This window comes from Eumetopias jubatus, unplaced genomic scaffold (genome assembly GCF_037043125.1).
Source record: "Eumetopias jubatus isolate StellerSeaLion01/CBP00866 unplaced genomic scaffold, mEumJub1_p1.0 scaffold_15, whole genome shotgun sequence".
Taxonomy (NCBI): domain Eukaryota; kingdom Metazoa; phylum Chordata; class Mammalia; order Carnivora; family Otariidae; genus Eumetopias; species Eumetopias jubatus.
In genome coordinates this window covers 62,286,198-62,304,140 of record NW_028274821.1, presented here as the reverse complement: position 1 = coordinate 62,304,140, position 17,943 = coordinate 62,286,198, and the positions used below count along the sequence as shown (strand labels likewise).

The following is a 17,943-nucleotide window of genomic DNA, read 5'->3' as shown; positions in this document are numbered from 1 at the left end:
GGCATGGAGACCCCAGATGCCAGTTGCTGGTATGCCCCCTTCCATCTTGGGCGGGTTCCGGGTTACACCCGTCAGAGCAGGTGGCCGTTTAGAATTCTTGTCTTCCAAAGCCCTCAGTTCACAGACAGGAAGACTGAGGCCCAGAGCCAGGGAACAAGGGAAGCAGAGCACCAGCGGTTTGTCCCCTAATCTCAGGAGCAGACACCATGCCTGTGCATGACATTTCAGCCCTGAGAGCCCGTGCATAGAAGGAAACCGTAGCTAGGGAGGGCCTGCTGGCAGCCCAGGTAGCTGGGGCCGGATGTGCCCACGCTGTTCCCCCCCAGGCTGTGTGGCCTGAAGGTCCAGTGGGGGTGTGGGGCCAATAGGACCCCGAGCCATGGAGTGCTTACTCTGCAGGGAACAGCCGGGGTGGGGCCGGGGCTGGGGAGAGGAGCCCGATGCTGTGCCGACATCCTCCTGCCACACAGGGCAGCATCTCCCCAGGGTGGGCACTTGAAATAGCTTCTTCCTGCGCTGCAGGGGCCCCACGGAGTAATGTGGGCTTTCAAGTTTAAAGAGCCTTTGTGTGTGGAGCGGAAGCACTAGTTGAGAGCCTGCGAGAAATTAGGGATGGAACTGGGTGCTCTACTCTTCAACCAACTAGCTCCAACAGAAGTAGGAGTGACAGGACTGATGATGGAAGTAGCAGCCTGCCTGTCTGGTGCCCTGACCCAGAGCCAGGCCCTGCTGCAGAGCCTTGACCTGCACTGGCTCATTCAGTCCTACCCAGAGCCCTGGGACTGAGGGTGTTTTTGCATCCCTGTGTCACAGATGGGGAACGTGAGGCTCAAAGAGGTTAAGGATCACCCCGAGTCAAGCAGCTGGAAAACGGTGGGGCTGGATTCAAGCCTGGATCTGGGTGACAGTGCAGCTCAGGTCTCTCCACCGCCCCACACAGCTGCAGGGCCCAGAAAGGATTCCAACATCACATAAGCTGGGGGAGCAGAGCCCAGTCTGTCTGTTGGCGAAGGAGTCCTTGTGGGGGAAGCACTTCTCCCTCACAGACCTGCACGGCTCCTTCTCCAGCCTTCTTCTCCTCCTTGCTCAGTTGTTCACTTTTTCCACAGGTTTTCCCTGAATGCTTCATTTAAAAGTTAAATTCTTGGGGTGCCTGGGTGTGTCAGTCAGTTAAGCGTCTGCCTTCAGCTCAGGTCATGATCCCAGGGTCGTGGGATCGAGCCCTGCATCTGTCTCCCTGCTCCACAGGAAGCCTGCTTCTCCCACTTCCTCTGCTGCTCCCCCTGCTTGTGCTCTCTCTCTTGCGCGCGCGCTCTCTCTCTCTGTCAAACAAGTAAATAAAATCTTAAAAAGAAAGAAAAGAAAAGGAAAGAAGGAAGGAAGGAAGGAAGGAAGGAAGGAAGAAAGAAAGAAAGAAAGAAAGAAAGAAAGAAAGAAAGAAAGAAAGAAAGAAAGAAAGAAAGAAAGAAAGAAAGAAAGAAAGAAAAAGAAAGAAAGAAAGAAAGAAAGAAAGAAAGAAAGAAAGAAAGAAAGAAAGAAAGAAAGAAAGAAAGAAAGAAAGAAAGAAAAGAAAGAAAGAAAGAAAGTTAAATCCTTGCCCACCTTATGCTGATTTGCTCTTTTTCACTGATGGATGTCTGTATTCATTTCCAAGAGTTGCTGTAACAAAGTACCACAAACTATGTGACTTCAAGCAACAGAAATGTATTCTCTTACATTCTGGAAGCTGGAAGTCCAAGGTCAAGGTGTTGGCAAGGCCATGCTCTCTAGAGGGCTCTGGGGCTCTCCCCTGCCTTTCTCTTAGCTTCTGGTGTTGCCAACAATCCTTGGAGTTCCTTGGCTTGCAGCCGCATAACCCCAATCCCTACTTCATAGGGCATTTTCCCCTTTCTCTTCACATCATCTTCTTATTAGGACACTAGTCGTGTTGGATTACAAGTCTGCCCTACTCCAGTATGACCTCATCTTCACTAATTACATCTGTAGTGACCTTGTTTTCAAGTAATGTCACATTCTAAGGTATTGGGAGTTAGCATATCTCTGGAGGATACCATTCAGCCCTTCACAACATCCGACCTACTGCCCATTTTGTCTAGTTGTTTTATCATCTGTCTCCTCCCGCTGGAACCTAAGATCTGGGAGGCAGGAGTTTCTGTCTGCTGCGCTCACTGTGTCATTCCCCATCACCCAGAATCGAATTAATTTGAGTGTGTGTAAATAAAATACCAAGTCTGGACAGACAAAGCCAACAGAGAACACAAGGATGGAATATTCGGGAATAAAGTAAAGTAACTTCTGGAAAGCTCAGAGAAAAAGCAAATCTCTGGTTCACTGTGGAGTGGGATAGAGAAGGAGGTACAGAGGACGGGGAAGAAAATTAAATACCAAAGAGCAGAACTAGAATCTGCATTGGCGGTATTAGAGAGCAGAGTTAGTGCCAAGTGTGAAGGACAAACTTGAGATATTTCCCCGAATTCAGAGGAAGTGGTGAAAGTGGTCAGTCTAATGAGGGAAGAAGTAACAGGGACACTGGGGAAGGGAGATCCTAAGGGGAAATGAGGATGGATGAGACGGAGCCAAAATCAAAGCCAAACAGACACCGTAGTAGCAACAAGCATTCCTCGCACCCAGGTCTTGGTTTCTAATACCCATTCTCCATAAAAAGGATCCAGGACTCCTTGGAGAGACGGCTGACTCTGGGACTGGGGCAGGACATATGCAAGATGATCCAGGAGCATCTTTTAGTGCCAGAAAAGTAAGGGAGTATTCAAAACAGCAACAACACACACTCATGGGAGGGTGTCCGAGCCCAATTGAAAGAGCTCCCAGTGGCCAAAGCTGGGACCATGTCAGCAACAAAATAAAATAGTATTGGATTATAACCCAGTGTATAAAAATAAATATCCGTGTGTCTGTGCTGCTGTGAATAAATAAATGGGAAAGAACAGATAAATCTCCTATACAGAAGAATCCCAAATAATTTATGTAGATATTTCATGCTCATGGAGGTAGAGCAGGACGAACCACTTCTTAAGTGACTTCCTTCCAAAGAGCACAGTGAGGAAAGGGGGGAGAAGAGTAGCTTGATGGTGGAGAAATCAGACAAACACGACCTCAGCCAGGTGACCAAGGTCAACATCAACAGTGATAAGTCACACTGATAGGAGGCACCCTTGATATGAGGGGGTGAGAAGGCCAGTTTACCTCTGTGGCCTTCCTTCCCAAAACCCATGCCCTAAGCCTAAGCATGAGGAAAACGTCAAATTCCAGGTGAAGGCCATTTTCCAGATACTACTCAAAACTGTCTAGGTCTTCAAAAATAAGGAACGTCTGAGTCAAAAGGAGCCTACGTAGACATGACAACTAAATATAATGTGGTACTCTGCATGTGATCCAGGAATAGAGCAAGAACATTAGAGAAAAAAAAAAACAAAAAACTAAGGAAATCTGAATTAAGTATGGACGTTAGCTAATAATAATCAATATTGATTCATTAATTGTATCAAATGTACCACACTAACATAAAATATTAATAATAGGGGAAGCTGGGTGAGGAACATAGGGCAACTTTCTTTGTCACTTTTCTGTAAATCTAAAACTTATCTCAAATAAGAAGTTTATTTTTAAAAAAGGAGGCACTTAAGTGGGCTAAAGAGAGTCCTGCTAGATGGGACGGACAGAATTGCTAACAGTCAACCATTTTGGAACTACAAGATCAACAATTTCATAAAGGAAATGTGCACACTGTTACATGCATGGTCTAGCTGGCCTTTCCACATTCTAGCAAAATTGGTGAAAAGAGAGTCATACCAAGACACATTTTGGCAAAATCTCTGAAGTACAAACATAAAGGGGGAAAAAATCTATAAGTATCTAGGCCAGAAAAAAGCAAATTTCCCACAAAGGTGCAAAAACCAGGCCACTTCAACTCCTCTGCAGCTTTCAAGCCCAGAGACAATGGAGCAGCTGGGAGACATCCTCCCCATGCGTGTGGCTCAGGTCCTAGCCAGGTGCCCTTCTTGGAGTTAATCCTTGAAGTCCTACATCAGCTCAGCCGAGAACGATGGCAAACTTCAGAGCAGGTCGTGTTGGAGACGGCTGAGCAGGGGCCAATGCAACCCGTGGTCAGAGAGCTCAGTCCAAATCATCGTTACAAAATTGTACACAGATGCAGAAGTTCGTTTTGAAAGCAAATGTACATATACATAGGGTGCAAAAATAGATACTTTAATAACAATAACTGAGATAGAAAAATCCAAATTCCATTCACAGAGCCCCGAAAAGGGGGTGAGTAAAACATATGGGTGGGAACCTCCTGGTCTTAAGTAAAAGAGGGACTCAGCAGAGCCCACCTTGCTCATGAGTTTCCTAAATAAACATACATGCTAAAGAAGGCTTTGAATAACTTGATGGTAAATACACTACAATGCAAACAGAACCCTAAAGCTTTTGGCAGAGAAGGTAGAAGCAGGGAAATTTTAGTCCACATATTGAAAACCGGAAAGCATAACATATAATTGCAGACCAAATAGAGCCATTCTGACCATAAATTCAAATGGGCCCATCTCCCTATTAAAAGGCAAAGACTTTGAGAATTATGTTTTTCAAGAACCGACTACAGCTATTGACAACAGAGAAAATGACCCAGAAAGGTCAAAGGTAAAATGTCGGGCACAGGTAGATCAAGCAAACCAAACCAAGCAAGAACCCCAGTGTTCATATGAGACCAAAGGGAGTTCAAGGTACCAGCTGTGATGAAGGAGAATCATTCTCTATAGATAGGGGTCCCATTCACTGTGAGAATAACACACTCATGGACCATTATTGCTGTAAATTGCATCTCATTGAAATATATAAAGAAAAGCCTGTTAAAATACAAAGGAGAATTGACAGAAACACAACAGCCCTGGGAGCCATAACACTCTCAGTCTTGGACAGATCACCCAGGCGAAAATACACAAAAGCACAGAGGAACCAAATCGTGAAATTCATCAGGTTGATTTAGCAGATACGTACCAAAGTTTGCCGCAAGGAAGTCAAGAAATGAAACCATCTCTGTGTGACGCAGACCCGAGGCCTCTCAGCTCCTTCCAGGCCTGTTCCAAACGCCGGGGCTTGCAAGTGAACTGTTGCCATGCTGGGGGGGGGGGGGGGGGGGGCGGGGGCGGAGGCTGCCCCTGGCTATTTCCAGGGTGCCTGCTCGAAGCATTGGGCCCCGTGGGGGAGAGTGCCCGGCTTCAGATGCTCTGTTTTGTTTTATTTGCTTTATCTATCTTCCCTGGAGCAGCACCCCCAACCCATCATTCAGGATTCAGATTCCAGGACAATCTCCCTAATTTATAAAGCAGCCGATGAGCAACCTTAATTCCATCTGCAGTGTTCATTCCCTCTGGCCATGTCACGGAGCATATTCTTGGGTTCTGGAGATTAGGAAAGAGGACATTTGGGGGTGGGGGGCCTCAGTCTGCGTATCATAGGAAGACCACAAAAATAGGCCTTCAGGTGGACTGCTGCCCCCTTTGCTACATGTGAGAGGCCTCGTGGGAGCTGCCCCCTGACCCCACAGGCCAGGAGCCTGCTTGACTGCCGGAAACTACATTTCACACAGGCACCCCAGGGGGATGCAAAGCTACAGAATAAACATCATCCATCTTCCCAGCGGGCCAGTTTTGCTCAGAAACATGGGAAGAAAAGCATTATTTTTATCTTAAGATAAACATAGATATGTTATTGGAATGCTAAATATACTTGAGTTTTTAAGATAAAATAATAAACTTTACAGAAGTGGCATGCTATGGGTTATTCCTTCTTCACTTCCTTCTTTAAGAACATATGTCTCCTTGGGATGCCTGGGTGGCTCAGTTGGTTGAGCATCTGCCTTCGGCTCAGGTCATGATCCCAGGGTCCTGGGATCAAGCTCCGTGTCGGGCTCCTTGCTTGGTGGGGAGTTTGCTTCCCTCTCTGCCTGCAGCTCCCCCTGCATGTGCTCTCTCTCTCTCTGACAAATACATAAAATCTTAAAAATAAAAATAAAAAATTAAAAAAGAATATATGTCTCCTTAAGGTATAGACTTGTCCAATCACTATGTTGTACATCTTAAACTAATGTAACGTTTTATGTCAACTACACTCCAATAAATAGGCGGACAGATAGATAAAAATGAAAAATAAACGGGAGGGCTAATCAGAATAAAAAGATCAATGTAACAACAGCAACAAAAGAATAGAGGTCTCCTGCTTCCTTGCCTAAATTTAGGCATATTTCTGGTAAGGAAAAAAAATGTCTAAGAAAAACTAACTTCAACTAAATGAAAGTACTCATTCTGGGTATGGAACAGTGTGTCCGGGCCAGGAGGGACTTTGGGAAGTGTCTAGGCTAACCCTGCTGGACTTACCCCAGGTCTCACGGCCGGAGTCAGGGGGCAGGAGTGGGCCTGGGTTCCAGACCCCTTCCCCAGTGCCCACTGGCCCTGATCAGGCCAGCCCCCAGCCCCATCATGGCCAGCCTCTAAAGCTCAGCCTCCCTTCCAACAGCACTGCACACAGTTTTATCTGATTTTCCAGCAGCCCAGTGGGTCTGTGGGACTGGGCACCTGGGAAATCAGGGAGCGATTGCAGGTGGACCAAGCCGGATGCACGGGTGGCAGAAGAGGCCAGGTAATGCAGAGGTCAGTGTCCAGTTGACCTTCCGTTCTAGCAGGATCCCACGCTCCTGCCACAGGGAAGGCAGGATGGCGTGGCTTCTGCTCGCCTGCTCTTTTCAATGCCCACCAGCTATTTCAGTGTCTCAGGATCACACCGGCTGTTGCACTGCTTTCACGTCCAAGGCTACGCCACTTTCCTCCGCGAGCTATTGCCACAAACTGGGTATTTTCTCAGCCAGGGAGGCAATACGTAGGGCTGAGCAGTCGAGTGCTCAGGCTCTGGGACCAGGCCGACCCGGGGTGGAGGCCAAGCGCCACCACCTCCTACCTATGGGGCCTCGTGTCTTAGGCTGAACTCCCTAGAAACAAGAGCCCGAGAGTCTGGTGAAAGTGATTTATTGAGAGCGCGCTCCGGAGAAGGGAGAGAGATGCAGGATAAGGCAAGAGGGGAGCCGGGCCAGAATGCAGTCTTGGCGGGATTGCCTGGAACACAGCCTGCCCCACAGAGCTGGCCCCGCCTTTCAGGGAGTCGGTCACTGGGTGCTGCAGGATGTGGGGCACCTCATGAAGTCCCTTCACTGTGGGCAGTTGTCGAGAGAGGGGGGTGAGCTGGAAGCAGCCCACCCTCCCTGCACGGGGATGGATGCCCCGGTCCTGAGCGCAGGAACCAGTAGGGCCGGCAGTGTGCCGCACTTGCGAAACTTCCTTCATTCTTTGGGGCTCAGCTCGCTCGTGAAACTTTCTGGAGTGGATGTAATAATAACACCTCTCTCTTTGGGCGGGGCTGATGCACTCCTTAGTCCCACAGCTAGAAGGAGCTCGGGAACTGTCCTTGCTTTTTATTTGCTAAGATCCCCTGCAACCTGGGGGTTATACACAAAAGTTTTTGAATTGGGTCATGTTTCTGACGTGTCCCTTTTGTGTGTGTGTGATCTTAGCTCACTTTAAGTGTCCCAGAGACAAAGAGGCTCTAGGCAAGAGATGAGAAGGACCAGGAAGGAGGGAAGGAAATCCGTCCAGGTTTGGACCTCCCACCCCATCGTTGTTTCCTCCTGTGTCTGCCCCTTCCCTGTAGGCGAGGCCTCTTGTGAACACAGGCCTCTGTGTGGTCTACACATGGATCTAGCCAGGTGAGTACGAGGTGTCCTTTGTCCCACCTCAGGTCACCTTTTGCTCCAGGTGGCCCCCTGCAGAATCAAGAGTCTGTGGAAGGGCACAGGAATTTTGGACCCTTCCCTGTGCCACATTCCGGATTCTCTGTACCATCCCAATTCTGTTCTGTCGCTCTTAGCCTCAGGGACGTTCAGGGCTCTCTTCCCCTACCCCCTGTTCTCTTCACACTGCCCCAGAGTCCTTTCCACAGCAAAGGAGTAAGTGCTCAGACCCCTGGCAGGGACATGGATGTGTGGCCAGGAGCAGGAACCACTGTCGAGACAAAATTTCTCTTTCTACTTTACAGATTTTCAGGGAAAGATACAAGTTACATAACATTGAACAGCGTGGTTCTGGAACTTTTGTGAGAGGACGCATGTGTTAAAAACTTTTAAGACTCCGGAAATCCAGGGACGCTTGGGTGGCAGTCGGTTGAGCATCTGACTCTTGGTTTCAGCTCAGGTCATGATCTCAGGGGCCTGAGATCGAGCCCCACATCTGGCTCCATGCTCCGCGTGCGGTCTGCTTGAGAGTCTCTCTCCCCCTGCTCACTCTCTCTCTCTCTATTTCTCTCTCTCTCTCACAAATAAATAAATAAATCTTTAAAAAAAGATTCCCTCTCCCTCTGCCCCTCCTTCCTGCTCTCTCTCTCTCTCTCTCTCTCTCTCTCTCTCATAAATAAATAAATAATCTTTATTTAAAAAGAAAGAAAAAGACTCCCAGAATCCAAAACCTTTCCCCTCGCCCCTGAATCTTCCAATAAATTGCTACTCTGGAAAGAAGAACGAGGTATATCCATGCTTTTCATACTCTCAGGAAAACTCATGCTCCAGGAGGACAACATATCCCATTTTGAGAAGCCCTTCCAGTTCTTTCTACCGCTCTCAAGGCTCCTGCTAAGCATCCCAAGCCAGTTCCATCTCCCTTTGTCCACTCCCCACACGGGATTCCATCTCGTCCATCTTGAACGCCCTTCCCTCTCTGGGAGCTGCACTGGGTGCTGGCTCTTCCCTCCCAGACACTGCAGCATCTTGCTGCCTCTCACTGGCTGGAATCAGAGTGGGTGTGGGTCGCTCCCTGCCGTGGGCAGAACCTGGCTCTGGCCAGGATCTTTCTCCAGGGTCCTTTGATGGTCAGAGGGCCACCAAGGTGAGAGCACTGGTTCCGCTGGGCAGTGTTGGGGGAAGCCTTTTGACTCTCTAGGAAGGGGCTCACTAGATCAGTGATCCCTTCGGATCCGCCCGATTCTAACAGTCTGGGAGCATAGCACCAAATGGTCCGTGCGACTTGGTTGTCATGGCAACAGAGACACCAAATGGTCCACAAGTGATAGAGCTGGTTATTTATCTATCTGCAGGTGGTCAGGTGGTCAGCCATGAAGATGTGGGCTCCTCAGTGCATTCAAGAAATGGACATGGTGAACCCAGCGAGTGCCGAGGCTCTAGGCTAGCAGGATATCAGTGCAGTGGTGATCATAGCTACCAGTTACTGAATAAGGAATGCAGGCCAGGCACTGCTCTTGGTACTTCACAGAGCATTCGCTCACTTAATCGTGCATTCAATGCCTACGGTTGATATATATGTCATGCCTTGGCCCCCTGACCTGGGGACCCAGAGATGAATCAAGTTACTCTCAGTCCAGCAGAGAAGACAGATAAGCAAGTGGACTTGTGCCATGATAGAGGGAAGCACAGAGTGCTCTGGGGCCCACAGAGGAGCAAATGAGCACCTCAGAGGACACAGATGGTTTCTCAGAGTAGGGGTGCCTGAGCTAAAGCATGAAGGGTGAGTGGCAGCTCTCCAGGCAGAGGTGAGAGGGAAGGGCCTTTAAGATGGACGAGCTTGCAGAAAGCAAGAGGGGAGCAGGTGGGGGAATGAGCCAGTGAAGGAGTATGTAAGTGGCAGACCTCTTTTAGAGAACTACAGGTAGCTCATTCTCATGCCCTGCAAGACTGGCAAGGACTGAGCAGGAGCTGGCTGGTAAAGCATCTCGAATGTCCTACTCAGGAGCTCAGTTGACCTGGAAAGCTCAGGGAGCCATGGAAAGATTTTACACAACCACATTTGAATCTTGGAATGATTCCTTAATCCGCTCTGTGGAGAGCAGGGTGGATGGAGCAGGACTAAGGGTGGGGATCCAGCCAGGAGGCAGTTGTATTTCACCGAGGACGAATGATGGTGGCTACACCCAGCGAGGTGAAGCTGCAGGGTTGGGGGTGATTTGGCACTGGTGGGCAGGCAGAACCAGTGGGTGGGTCCTGGTTAGGGCTTGGAGGGAGGCAGGTGAACCTGGGTGGGTGGGAGGTTGGCGACACTGTTCTCAGAAATGGACCACGCAGGAGGGGGGAAGGGCTCCTTGGCAAAGATGATGAGTTCAGCTTGGGATGTGCTGAGCTTGAGGTACGTGGGAGAATCCAAGTGGAGGGATCCAGGGGCAGCTAGAGAAAAGTTGGGCATGGGGAGAGTGATCGGGCCTCCATAGCACACAGCGGGCAGTTGTGGCCGGGGTCTTGAATGAGGCTGCCCAGGAGAGTGATGAGGACACAGAGCTAAGGGCAGAACTGTGTAGAACACCAGCATTTAGGAACGTGCAGAAAGATGATGAGCTGACTCAGTCAGCAGGAGGGACTAGAGGTAGGAAAGAGCCAGGAAGGAAGCATCATGGAAGCCAATGGCTGGGTTTCCTTAGTATGAATCCTAGGGCCCCCCGGCAAGGTAGGTTGGATTATCCCTCTTTCAATGGTGAGAAAATTGAGGCTCCAGGGGATTAAGACTCAAGGTCACACAGCTGGTCAGTGGTAGAGCTGGGATTTGAACTGAGGTCCCCCTAACTCTAAAACCCAATAAGCTATTTTTACTATACCATGTTTAGCAACACAGAGCTTGGCACAAAGTAGATGCTCAGTAAGTGTTTGCTGGCTGGCTGGATGAATACTCTTAGCAGCAAAGAAGTCTAAAAGATTTCAACAAACAAGCAGAAAAAACCCTGGGGTGTGCCTGAGAGCATTGTCCACAGAACGGAAGCAGCTTAGAACTTTTTATAGCATTGTAGACATGGTGATGACAAAGGCTTGCCTTCCTTCAACTGCTCTGTTAACGATCTTTTAAAGTCCTTTCAGAGCAAGGTTTTTTTTTTCCCCCTCTTCTTTCCATTCTTGCTTGCAAACGAAGGATGATTTTAGAATCCAAGCCTTTTTTATTTTGCTAAAGTACATGATGAGTAAAATGGCCTCCCAGTCAGCACTTTCCAATTTTGAAAGATGCTAAAAACTGATCTTTAAAGGCATGTTTCTCTTCTTTATGCATCAAAGGGCCTTGAGGCCTGCTGGAGAGGCAGGAAGGTGGCACCACCTGCAAGCCTGAGCCTCAGGGCGGAGGGCAGGAAGTGACTGGGGTGGGGAGCAGGCCAGTGGGCCAGGGCCCCAGCTGGTCTCCTGCAGGCTGCCTGGCACATCTTCCTGTAGCCTGTTCTTGATGGGGCAGGGCCCTGCCTGGATCCCTGTCCCCCAGAGAGCACCAAGGGGCCCTTACCTGACCCAGGAGGGAGCCTTAGGCAAACGCCCAGTAAATGTTTGTTGAATGAATAAATGAGTCACAGGAGCTGTTGTGCAAGGCACACATGAAGATAATAAGTGCAGTCCTATTTATAGAGTTTTCAAGTATAAGTTTTTCTGGGAGTTAAAAATGGGTTGGGAGGAGGTTATAAAATCCTAATACTAGCTAGCACTTATTGGGCATTCGCCATGTGCCGGGAACTGTGTGAAGCAGTTTATGTGGGTCATCTCAGGGAGTCCTCCCGGAAGGTAGGTACTGCCGTTTTCCACTTTCCACAGGTGAGGCAATAGAGGCTAAGATGCATATAGGAGCCACCTGAGGCGCCCTGAGGCTTATGGGTGGAGCTGAGATTTGAACAAAGCTCAGAACTCAAAGAGACCCTGAAACTTCTTAATTGGGAAGCCTTGTGGGTTCCAGGAAGGTATAGAAAAGTCTAGAATACTAGGGGGGAGGGTGGGGGCCCTGCAGTCTTATTTCAGCCACCAACTCCCCTGGGGACCTTGGAAGCTCCTTTCTCTCCTCCGGCCTCAGTTTCCCTGTGTGTCAAGGGAGGAAGAAGATTAGACGCTGTCTCAGTGCCCTGTAGGGTTGGCCTGCCCTTGTTGGAGGAATCAGGGATGCTGCTGGGACCGCTGAGAGCTGCCAGCTTTATAAAGCCTCCAGCCCGTGCAGATTTGTCCCAGGGCGTGCCGTGGAGACCAGGGAGGGCAGCAGGAGCTGAGGGAAAGCTGGCCCCAGAGAGGGCCAGAGCATCCAGGCTGGGCTGGGGTGAGAGGGCAGGGCTCTTGGCTGGAGAGCTGGGGGTGCACCAATATTCTCTGCCCGTGGCCTCAAGCCCCCAAGTGTGCCTGGCATCTACTCTCCTTCACACACATGTCCTTCTATCCACAGGGCAATGACGTGAGGATCATCCTCGGCCAGTTTGACCAGAATATGGCAGCAAAAGTGTTCTGTTGTGTAAGTAAAACTTTGGTCATGTCACTGTGTCCGTGGGGAGTTTCACGAAGCTGTTTCTCAGACTCATTCTCACCGCCTGGTCTGAGCGGGATATAGGACTGGAGTCCGGGCTGTTGGAAGCAGAAGTGTTATGGTCACTGCTCTTTCCTCTTTGCAGGGAGCTAAACTCCCAGCTAAACTCTCAGAACAGTGCAGTCGTGGGAGGAACTAGGGACCTCAGCTGGCCCAACCTCCCCTCCAGTGCCCTGTCTAAGCCCTGTCGGCTAATGCCCTGCCCGTCTTCTCAGCCATGCTTGATGGGGGCAGGGCCGTGTGAACGGCAGGGTGGGAGGGGCCAGACATCCTGGCCAGGCTGAGGTGCCTCAGACCCCCTCCCGGCCCCGGAGCAGGGCTCGGAGTCTCAACTTTAGAACGATCTCTCAACTGTTCAGTATCTACCCCTGAATTCTTTACAATTGTCTGGAGTGTGATGGGCGACAAAGTACCTTTTTATACCTTATCTCGTTTCATCTTTTCAATAAACCTGTGACACACTCACAACTATCATTATCCCACTTTATAGATAAGGAAATAGAGGCCCAGCTCGTTGCTGAGCCAAGGCTCCATCCGCATCACCTGATTCCCGGTCCAATCAACTTCTTTCCACATGATGTTCTATCTAAGTACTGTTCTATCAATTTGGAAGTTGTGAAATCTATTGGAAACAGATCCAAGGTTGCAAAGAACCCTAACAGGCTGGAATGTTTGCTTCAATCTAAGAAGGTTAAATCTCATAGCCTAATAGAAGGTTACATTAGAACAAATCAAGCTGCCTGTGTCCAAGGTGACAGAGGCATAGCTGAGGAGGACTGTGCATTTAGAACAGAACAGACTTTAGGGTCTTGGTTGACTTCAGGGTTGGTGGTGAGTCACCAAGGTAAGCATAACTCCGAGGAGCCAAGGGGACCTCCGGCCTTATGTCCACACCCAGGGAAGGTGGTCCCTCTGCTGTCTGCTGGAGAGACACTGCCTGGGGTATCCTTCTCAGCTCCTGCTACCCATTTCCAGAGAGATGCAGGAACTCAAAGCACACCAGGAGTGAGGACAGAACGGTGACCGGAAGCCACAGTCACACGGGGCTGTTTTATCCCAAAGGCTCAAGAACAAAACGAGAACTGCCTGATCATCTCTCGATTTACTGGGGATCCTGGATGGAGTTGGGAGCTCAGGAGCCAGTCTGCTGCTTAGTTGCTGAATTTGGACTTGTTGTTGACACTTCTGGAGCCTCTGTTTTCTCATCTGTAAAGTGGGGATGATAATAGTACCAGTCTCCTAGGATTGTTGTGGAGATTGAATGAACAGAAACACTGCACGGTGCCTGATGGATAGTGAGCCCTCGGTAAATGTCCGTGGTCTTTTTTTGTTTATTTATGTAAAGTCTCAGGTGTGTGAGAATGGAATGGACCACTGCTGGGCTGGTGAGTTTCCTATCTGATGGTCTTTACAAGATGGTATGAAGCATCCTCTGCTCCAGTTAAGGGGAGCAAGGGATCTTTCCCTATGAAAATCTAAGGATGAACATGAGAAAAATTGAAAAAATGGAGCAAATGGATTTAATACATTTTACTTCAAAACCTTGCTCATAAAGTTTTACTCATAAACCTTTATCATAAAACCTTGCACATTACCATCTGAAGTCCTGAAGTGGCCCATTTTCCCATTTTAAAAAGGATAATAGGGGCGCCTGGATGGCTTTGTCATTAAGTGTCTGCCTTCAGCTCAGGTCATGATCCGAGGGTCCTGGGATCGAGCCCCACATCGGGCTCCTTCCTCAGCGGGAAGCCTGCTTCTCCCTCTCCTACTCCCCCTGCTTGTGTTCCCTCTTTCACTCTCTCTCTCTCTGTGTCAAATAAATAAATAAAATCTTTAAAAAAAAATAAAAAGGAAAATAATGCCCCATATTGGAGAATGGGATCTCTTTGGGGGAAGAAACTGGATTTTATCCCTCTCCTTCCCCACCCTTCACCATATCCCCAAGGCCTTGCAAGCAGCTGGTGCATGGTGGGTCATACCTCCAGGAGAAATAAATCAATAAACATGATCCATGAAGGCACCACACTGGTCGCTGGCCATCTCCCTTTTACAAGCACTGGAGACAGACCTCATGCTCCGCTCTGAGCCAAACCCAGGTGGGGGCGTGGCTGTAATTCCACTCTGTGCCATGCACTGGGATTCTTTTCCAAATGGCATTTCCAGCCATGGTTTCTGCTTCAGAACAGACAGGCTGGCTGTCTTCCTCTCGACCCAAAGCCCCAGGCTGCCTGCCTTCCACATGGTGTGGGACACCATCCACCTCCTCATTCTACTTTGCTCTTGTTGGACGGCGGACATTTTGCAATGGGCTTCCTCTTAGAGTCTGCGGGTGGCTTTGGTTGTTGAGAAATTCCTTGCAGGTTTTTTTGTTGGGTGTTTATTTGAGACCCTCGGAAGCAATCTGCCCTCTTACGTGGTTAGGAAGGAATTCTTCTGGCAGGTCTGGAGGATCCTGAGGAGAGTCTGCTCCGTGTCTTCCTACTGGATCAAGACTGGCGTGTGACAGGGGGAGGGGCTGCTCAGAGCGGAGACCCCTGTGAAAGAGCCTTCCTGTCCTCGTCGGGGTCAGAGTGCAGATCCGGTGGAAACAGCCGTGTCTTTGCCATCCAAATGCCGCAGTGCAAAGTTTGCAGCGTGTTGCTGTGTTCTTGAGACTGGAACCGCCACCCAATGGAAGAGCAGACTCCAGCAAATGCAAGACCTATTTATAGCCCTGTGGCAAAATGTTCATTTGGGCTTCAGCACAGAACGAGCATGTCTCCGTCGCTTTTGTCTCGTCCTCCCCCCTCGGGGGTCTATTCTAAATTCTCAAGCACTCTGGCCTGGGTTCTGGTTTTAGCTCCACCAGCTGTGTGACCTCAGGCGGGTCACCTTACACCTCTGGTCTCCAGCTGCCTCACCTCTACAATGGAAGCAGCAGTCCTTGCCCCATCGGCCTCACGGGGTTGGCAAGAGGCTTAAATAAGGCCCCGAAAGGAGACCATCATCCCAACCGTGAACTGCCTTCTTGATGTGAGGATTTATTACTCTCATTGGTGTGACCATAATAGGAAAAGGGAAATGTCCTTTCTTTAATGGAAAGGGGAGGAGGCGAAAGGAAACATAATAAAAAGAGGAAACTGGATTTTTAAAAATAATTCATGTCATGGTTACCTGTCAGCAACTAATAAGAACCAAAGCAGTCCCTGAGACTGAAGAAGGTGAGCTCAGGACTGCCCGTCGCCACATGGCAGGGCCCACCGGTGGCCACAGGTCCTCAGATCACATTCCTACCAGAGGCAGGAAAAATGAAAACTAAGGTGACTAAGGAAGCTGGAAATGTGTTCAGTCATTCTGCAACCACTTCTTGGGTGCCCTGGGCACACCAGGCACTGTGCTGAGCACCGGGGATCCACAGAAGAGTGGACGCCACTCTACAAAATCTCCCTCTCCAGCAAAGGAGACAGAGAGCATTCCTCTACTCCCAGCTCACACGCTCAGTCCGTCTGAATATGGGAATAGCAGAATAGAGGATCAGAGCCTTCCCCTCAGGTGCTTTAGATGGTGGATGGCATATTTAAACCGGTTCACCTACCTTGCAGGGAAGCCTCTTAGACCCTCACTCAAAGCCTATTTACTTTTGCCCTGCACGTATGTTTAACCACCCAGGCGCCCTGCTTTCCAAGCCATAACAGTTTAAAAGCAGCAAATTCAGAGAAGACAGGGACTCGGTGGCAATGAAAAGTGCCACCCTAGACCCAGCAGCATGACTGTGCACAGCCCGTAACTGTGACTGGTGTTCAGAATAAAACCATGCATTACAGAAAGGAGAAGGCAATGAGAAGGAGCTGCTAAAATGTGCCTGGATGTAGTGTTGGCCAGGCATGGTACACGTGTCATCTCATTTAATTCTTACACCACCCCAGTGAGATAGGCTTTGCTCTCCACAGGCTAGAGATGGGAAAAGCGAGACCCAAGGAGTTGGGTGCCAGAGTTACCAGCTGGTATGTGGCAGAGAATCTGGTGCTGGGCTTGACTGTAATCTCCCTTTTTGTTTGTTTCAGAAGGTCAGTAGGAAAATGTTTATCTTCATCAAAACTAAATAACATTCTAAACAAAATCTGTTGTCACTCAAATGGGCTAAGCTTCTATTTTCTGGAAAATTCACTCACAAGGAACAGCTCCTAATGAGACAAGGGCAGGTCAAAGAGCTGTCACAGCAGATCCCTGGGCGGCTTCTGACTTCCTGCTCTGTGCTGTCTCTAAGTTATCACAAGGTCTTTGTCCTCAGAGAGTGATGCAGGTCTGCCTCTGTGTCTGCTTAGAAGTCCTGTTGTCCTCACTCTGTATCTGTTGACTCCTACTTAACATACATTCCTAATAAAGGCGGCGCTCTTCTTGCCTCAACCTGAAAGCTTCCAAAAAGTTTTGTTTTATTTATTTTGCTAAGAAAAAAGGGGAACTTCCCAAAAATGGGCTTTGAATCTTGTCCCCTTGACTTAGCTGTATGTGTTTGGGCAAATCCCTCGATCTCTGAGCCTCAATTTCATCATCTATAAGTTAGAAATAATAATGCATACCTCATAGGGTTGTTGTGAGAATAAAATAAGACAATATGTATAATTGGCCAAGCATAATAGGGGCTCAAGATATGTGAGTTCCTCCCTTCCTATAAAGGATGAGAGTTGTAAAGTCTCACAGGTTCTGCCATTCATACAGTGACCTGGGATCGCTGGGGTGAGCCTTTTGTTCACAAATCTAGCCCCCTGACAGATCTCGGATTATCTTTTCTTCAAAAGAAAGATTCTTTGGACTAAATCCCATTTATTAGAGGGAAGATCAGGAGATTGCCTCCCTTTATTGAACTGGGATTTTATCCTATAATTGAAATATGAGGGCTGTCTGTGTTTTCTACAACAGTTGTGATAGGGGCAACATTATAATGTAGCTGCTGGAAAAATGACTATGATCTGAGGCTGCATTATAAGAAGTATATTATCTAGAATTGGGGAGGTCAAGGTCCCATATAATCAGAGGAGTCTAGAGAAAACACAGTGTGATCACTGCCTTGAAGTAGTTGAAGGGCTCTTTCGTTAAATAATTTCAGTTTAATCTCCAGAGGCTTCACTGAACCAAGGAGAAGAGGCCATGGAGATGGTATCTGAACTGAAGTTAAGGAACAAACATTTTAACTCACGTTTATCCCAATGAGATGCTCCACTGCCCATGCTGCAGGATGGGCTTTCTTAGGTATTAAGAGAATCCTAGAAGAGTCGCCTCCCCAGATGTAGGAACGGGGGGGGGGATCTCTCCCCCAACTCTCAGACTTGACTGTAACTTTTCTCTAATGTACAGATGCCATTAGGGTCTCTGGCCCACCCTGCTGTGGACAGAGCCTGGCTAGCAACCCAGAGCCAAAGTGGAGGGCAGCCAGAAGCTTCCTGGAGTCCAGAGCAATCCGGCAGGCTCCCCTGCCATGCCCTCTTCGCCCCTGTGTTATCTCTGTTGTAGGCCAAGGAGCCCAAAGGGGCGTGGCATGAACTGTTTCCCAATGTGTTCATGGCTCTCCAGGAATGTACTGCAG

General features: G+C 48.9%; 1 protein-coding gene across 1 annotated transcript in view; it reads left to right on the top strand.

The window, feature by feature from the left end:
• Positions 1-17,943, top strand: part of GABBR2 (gamma-aminobutyric acid type B receptor subunit 2) — a 343,177-nt gene that overhangs the window by 172,724 nt on the left and 152,510 nt on the right. Inside the window, exon 5 of the mRNA XM_028108852.2 lies at positions 12,243-12,308. Coding sequence (XP_027964653.1) covers positions 12,243-12,308 — 66 coding nt within the window. The remainder of the gene's footprint in view (positions 1-12,242; positions 12,309-17,943) is intronic.